Source organism: Anser anser (genome assembly GCF_964211835.1).
Source record: "Anser anser genome assembly, chromosome: 1".
Taxonomy (NCBI): Eukaryota; Metazoa; Chordata; class Aves; order Anseriformes; family Anatidae; genus Anser; species Anser anser.
Window position 1 is genome coordinate 183577326 of NC_139720.1, and position 6308 is coordinate 183583633.

The 6308-nt window shown below is 46.4% G+C and overlaps 1 protein-coding gene and 1 long non-coding RNA gene across 3 annotated transcripts in view; one reads left to right on the forward strand and one right to left on the reverse strand.

Annotated features, from left to right (window-relative positions):
• Positions 1–331: 331 nt before the first annotated feature.
• On the forward strand, positions 332–5283 carry KCNRG (potassium channel regulator; the record flags this gene model as incomplete). The annotated part of the gene is made up of 2 exons (XM_083804536.1): positions 332–897; positions 2759–5283. 2 exons carry the CDS (start codon positions 332–334, stop codon positions 3009–3011), a joined length of 819 nt encoding a protein of 272 aa, XP_083660662.1. The 3' UTR covers positions 3012–5283.
• LOC310883765 overlaps positions 2031–6308 on the reverse strand; it is a 94672-nt gene continuing 90394 nt past the window's right edge. For both annotated transcript variants that reach the window (XR_014573797.1, XR_014573798.1), the window contains one exon: positions 2031–2659. This is a non-coding gene — a long non-coding RNA (uncharacterized lncRNA). The remainder of the gene's footprint in view (positions 2660–6308) is intronic.

Genomic DNA, 6308 nt, shown 5'->3' on the forward strand with positions numbered 1-6308 from the left:
ATTCCTCGGCCTCCGTCAAGATTTAATCTGTTGCGACGGTCAATTCGCTGTCTTCCAGTAGTCCTTGCAAGCGGCTCATTTCAAAAATAAAACGCTAAATTCCAAGAATCAAAGTCTCCAAGCAACCGAGCCCTGCAAACAAAACTATTGTACACGGTATTTACAGCTTTGTTGCCTGGGAAGCCTGTCGCTGCTCCACACCTCGCTCCAAACACTCGCAGGAAGCGGCGAATGCTTCGTGCAGCTGCAGATGGCTCGCAGTTTAGGAAAGATCCAGCCACAGACGTGGAGAGCAGAGCGTCATAATAATTCTTGACGGGCTGAGACGGCAATGAGCAGTCGGGAGGTGGTCGCTCTGAGCGTGGGAGGTGTGAGATTTGTAACCCGGGCGTCCACCTTGCGGCAGTTCCCCGAGTCCAGGTTAGCACGGATGTTGAGCGAAGACGACCAGGAATTTAAGCTGGTGAACGGGGAGTTTTTTGTGGACAGGGACGGAACTTTGTTTAGTTACATCCTGGACTTTCTGAGGACTCTGCAGGTCTCTCTGCCTGCTGATTTTTCGGACTTCGAGAGGCTGCGCAGAGAAGCAGAGTTCTATGAGCTCTACCCTCTGGCTGACCTTCTGGGCCAGGAACACCTGCTGAAGCCAAGGCTGGAGATCCTGGAGGTGCGTTTCTTCCTCCAGGAGACGCAGGCTTTTTTCCGCGTCTTTGGTTCCTGCAGCACCACCGTGGAGAGGCTGGCTGACCAGATCACCGTGTTTTTGGGGCAGAGCTGGAGCAGCCCTTTTCCTTCTCAGAAACCACTCGTTCCACTTCCCTCGGAAAGACCTTCTCATCACGACCTGGTTTTTCAGTGTGGAACTGAATACGCCGCCGGTGACCAGTTTGTGGCCAGGTACTCTCCGTAGTGTGACTTCTCAGTGTGGAGATGTCTTCAGGACTTCTAGTCCACGAAGTACACGCTCTTTTAAAGAAACTATTGGACAAATGTCTGAGAGAAATGAAAAAAAAATCCATCTTTCTGTACTTTATATTTCTCCAGTTCTGAAGTGCCCAGTTGAATTTCTGTTACACTGATTTGCCTGTTCTTAAAAATGTTCCTGACTTTTAAAAATCCTGTTCTTGATGTATGTTTTTTCTGTTCTGTTGGGTCTTTCTCTCTCCTTTCCTCTGTGCTCTCGCTGCTAGGCTCTAGGATTTCGTGGCATCGGTGACCTCCTAGAAAACTTGAAAAACACAGGGCGAAATGAGAGAAAGGAAACAAAATCAGGAGCGAGGTGCAGGAGAAGGCTGAAATCCACTGGCTCATGGCCCCCTAGACTTTCATATCAAAAAAAGAATGGCTAAACAGGGTTGAAAATACCGGTGGAACTGCGATGGTAATTCAGGGGCTGGAAAGCTTTTGTAGAGCCTTTTAACCGCGGGGAGGGAGAAGGGGGAGATCATTAGCTGTGTGCTGCACAGTGGGTTTTCTTTGAAATCAGAGCCAGGTTCGGTTTTTATTAAGACTGCTCTAAATCAGCGAGTTTTGGGATAGCAGTACCGTATTCTAATGACAACTTATAGTTTTTAAACAAGCTCTTGCTGGATGTCTCCATCATATGGAGACACGTTCTTACTGTATAAGAAAACGTAACCTCATTTGTCCTCTGCGACTGTTAGAACATCTGGAACTTTATGGAAATTTCACTGAAATCGTTCCAAAAGGGTTATTCTCTCTGAATATCTGAATTAACACTGCAGTCCTTTGATTACTGAGTTTATCTTCCTTCCTTTTAGCTTTCTGTAGCTTTTCTGAGCGAGTGGAGGGAAGAGAGAGCTACTTTGCATTTGTGAAGCAACACGTCTTTACGTGCCAAACCTTAATTTTGTAATTTTTGAAATGATTTTGCTTGACTAACAGTTGGCTGAGTAGGTTCCGACAACTTGAAGAGTGGGAAAAATATTTCCGATTCTTTCCTTTATTTCTTCAGACGTAGTGAAACTTTTCCTTTGCAGACTGGTGGACGAGCGTACCTTGATTAGTGAAACAAGAAAATTTTGATTACGCAGCCTGCTGAATTTCTGTTGACTTATTCTCTGTGGTGAAACGGATTCTTTTGCCTTTTTTTTTTTTGTGCTTTCCCTGCCTGTTTGGTGTAATTCCCTGTGGACTGTGGAACAGTTTCACCCATCAGCTTACGTGTTTTGTAATAGTATTTTTACACGACTGCTGTTCCTTGAAGTGTCTGGGTAGGTTCTTAAGCTGTACTTTATATCAATTAAAGTTCTTTGAGGCGACGTGGATATGATTTTCGTACTTGTCACCACACGGCCTGCTGTACAAGGTAACTTTGCAATAAATGTCACTGTTTGTAAGAGAGATCCTGTGTGCTTTTGGGACGAGCGTGGCTTCGTTGTCCTTCCCGTCGCTTACTCCTACCTGAAAGCTGCTGCAGCTTTATAGCACGGCACTCTCCTTTTCAAGGCAGTAAGTTGTGATGTGGGGGTGAGAGAGCAGTGCTTATTCCCTGGTATGGTACAAGCTGAGAAACACCGTTCTTACGATGAGGGAAAGAGTTGAATTGTCCTCAAAGGACGGAAAAGAGACCCGGAACCTTGCTGCTGGAGGTCTGTGTGACTGTGCTGAGCTGCACCACCTGAGGACCTGGTTTGTTCTTAAAAAAAAAAAAAAAAGATTGATTAAATCCTTCAAGTGTTCAATCCTCTAAAGTGCTCTGTAACTGCTCTTTACAATTTATTTTTTCTTATTTTAGGTATGTTTCCATAAAGCCTGACAATAGGAAGCTGATTAATGGTGTTAATGTGCTGGGTCTGCTGGTTGACACCTTACTCAAAGACGGATTTCGCCTCGTAAGCACCAGGACAGTTTCCAGTGAGGAAAAAGTCGAATGCTACAGCTTTGAAAGGCTGAAGAGGCCAGCAGGCCTCGCCGTCACGGTGAGCCAAACCCCAGGGAGCTCTGGGACAGCACAGGCAAAGAGAAGCCACACGCAGAAGGGGAAATAAAGCCTTTTCCTGTAATCTTTTGAAGGTGGAAGAGGGGTGTGTCAGCACCAGTGGCCTTTTTTGTTTGCTTGTTTGAAACTGCAGCTATTGAGGGAAGTAACAAACAAACAATTTTTTTTTTTTAAAAAAAGTATTTGGAAAAAAATTGTCTTCCTGCCTTTGACTGCTCCACCCTCTTCAATTCTAAATAAACGAGCCACAGATTCAATACTGTTTTTGTGGACCAGATTCCAGTATTTTCAAGGGCTGTTTTTGTTTTTCTCTGTGGCTAACATTTATGTTAGGACTCACAGAAAAATCAGCCCCTCCTTCTAGAAACTAATTTTTGTTCTGTGCTAAAATGTAAGTAGACTTCAGATGTGAGAATACACGGAGGAATAAACAACGTGACCTGACTCTCCTCTGAGCAGTTTGGAGAAGTGGCTGGAGGAGCAGTGCGAACCGGAACGGTCGGATGCTGCTTCTGCTTTCGGGAGAGGACCTCCACGGATTCTCCTGCGCTTAGCTGAAAGCAACAGCGTGGCAAGATCACAAGTTGTGTTGCTGTGTGACTCAAGACATGAGAACGTGGCTTTGTGAAGCCACCACTAGTGTTCATGGAGTAATAATGTGTTACTGTCTCTTGCAAAATACTCCTCTGTCCTCTTCCCCTCATCTGAAGCCACTGAGCTGCTCTTTGGTGCTGAGAATTAAGCGATAAAGGTCTGCAGAAAACACTTGGGAAGCAAACAAAGGGTCAGTTTTCAGAGCTTTAACTGTAAGAAGAATAAAAATATGACAACAGTCCTTCAGATGGAAGAGTTGGTAAAATTTTTAGCAAAATTAAAGCATCTTTTTAATGCTTGCTAAATACGAAATGTATTTAGGAGGAAGGCTGGGCAGAAGTTGCTTTAAAAGGCATGGGGATGTTAACCCTGGACGATGCTTTGTAAAGATGCCCAAATTATCTCAGGTTCCAGGCAAGTTAATGGAGCTTTGTAAATTAAGAACCTTTCATCCTGCCTCCTGCAGGAAAAAAATTATGGCAACATCAAGTATTCGTTATTTGAAGCTGACTTTTGTTTTTGTTGATAAAACACCATCTTTCCAAAGTTACATCAGCCTCTTCGGCTGACTAATTAGATCTGGCTTACAATGAGCTTTAAAATGTGAATTTATTTGCAGCACTTAAGAATGAGAGTGGTGGGGATCACCCTCCTGTTCCTTGCCTGCAGGATTTTCAATGAAATGGATCATTATCATACGCCACTATTGGACGTTCATTTTAGTTTGCTGCTACAATAAAGCATTTTAGCTCGACACAAGTTCGAGAGTTCGCTGGCAACAATTAGGTTCTCTTTGCTTCTTTTAGAGCTTCCTAGCAGGGAAATAACGTGATTATGGGACTACGTCTCCTAAGCAGCTTACAGGTTATATACATTATGATGTTCTACATTATATAATGTGGAACAACAGCCTGGATGCCTTCAGTTCAAACTGGATTAATTTTTTTTGGTCAATGTGTTAAAGTGTTGAGCACAGCCCTTTTGTTAGGCCTCTGTTTATTGTATTTACTTCCTCCTAACTACAGTTGCGACAGTGGAACAAGGAACCAGCCCCTTCCAAACTTGCAGGACTGCTTCCACGTGATTTCGGCTTGCCCCGAGGCCCCAGGCCAGCTGGGTTTGCAGACTCTGGATGGTTCTGCCCTGCTGGGAAGGTCTGCGTCAGGAGCCACACAATGGTGGACTTTGTGGTTGGCCTATTGAAGGCAGATTTAGGGTGGCACAGCAGACAGGCGGTGTGGGATGACTGCCCCGGCAGGGTGCTGTACAAAAACAACACTCCTTGTTTTCGAAGCAGTTGGTTCGTTTTGAGGTACGCGTACTGACTTTCCAGAAAAGTTCCCGTTCCTCAAATCGAAATAGAACCAAAACCAATAATTATGAGTATTGAATGAGTCACTAACTGTGAATATTAGTGAGGAGACTTACCAATAATAGCAAGAAGAAGACAAAAGTGACAACTTTGTATGGCAAAGAGAAAACTAATGGACTTGAAACTGTATTTAAGCATCATGATATAAATGATGGCTGACAGCAACACTGTAACTACATGAGAACTGTTTTAGAACCCTCTGTAGTAACAAAGTTAGGCTATTTCACCAACTAGAAGTAGAGTTTATTTTCACTGCTGTAGCAGCCATTTTGCAAACTGAGTTTGGACTCCTTTAAAATAAAGTGAAAGAAAATTTGAAATACTTACATTTGGATTAAAAAAAAGCTTTAACCTATGTCATTACTCATGCTCCATGGTTCTGCCTAAATGAATACTTACTTAATACAAGCATTTCACAGAACCACAGCAGGGCAGAGGCTGTCAGGGAGCTCTGGAGGCCCCTGGCCCCAAGCCCCGCTCCAGCAGGGCCCCCCAGCGCAGGGTGCCCAGGACCCCGTCCAGGCGCCTTGTGCCGCTCTCCCAGGAGGAGACCCCACAGCCTCTCTGGGCAGCCTGGGCCAGTGCTCAGCCGCCCGCCCAGCACACAAGCGCTGCCTGGTGCTCAGAGGGAGCCTCCTGCCTGCCCCTCGGTGCCCACTGCCCCTGGCCTGGCGCTGGGCACCCCTGAAAAGAGCCTGGCTGCGGCCTCTTTGCCCCCTGCCTGCGGGGATTCACAGCCCTGGGTGAGATCCCCCTGAGCCTCCTCTTCTCCAGGCTGAGCAGTCCCAGCTCTCCCGGCCTCTGCTCGCAGGAGAGGTGCTCCAGGCCCTTCCTCACCTGGGTGGCCCTACATGGACTGTCCCACCAACACTGAGCAGAGGGGAAGCATCACCTCTCTCAACCTCCTGGTGATGCTTTGCCAAACGCAGCCCAGGACAGCATCAGCCTCCTTGGCAGCAAGGGCTCTTTAGTGCAGGGCTCTGCACTTCTCTGTGTTGGCCTTCAGGAGGTCCCTGTCAGCCCGTTTCTCCAGCCTGTCGACGTCCCTCAGGATGGCAGCTGCGGCCCTCTGGTGAGTTTGCCACTCCCAGCAGTTCTGTGTCATCTTCAGACCTGCTGAGGGCACGCTTGGCCCCATCAGCCAGGTTGTTAAGGAAGCTGCTAAACAGGGCTGGACCCAGTATTGACCCCTGGGGCTCACTGATACTTACTGGCCTCCAATGAGACCGATCACCACCCCCGGGCTTGGTCATTTCAGTGACACAGCTTACAATGGGTTAATTTTTATTGAGCAAAAACACCATTCTTTGACCTTAAAACTCTTGACAGTGGAAAAATACACCAGTGAAAGTTCCCGTCCTGTAAGGAACCGTGCATACT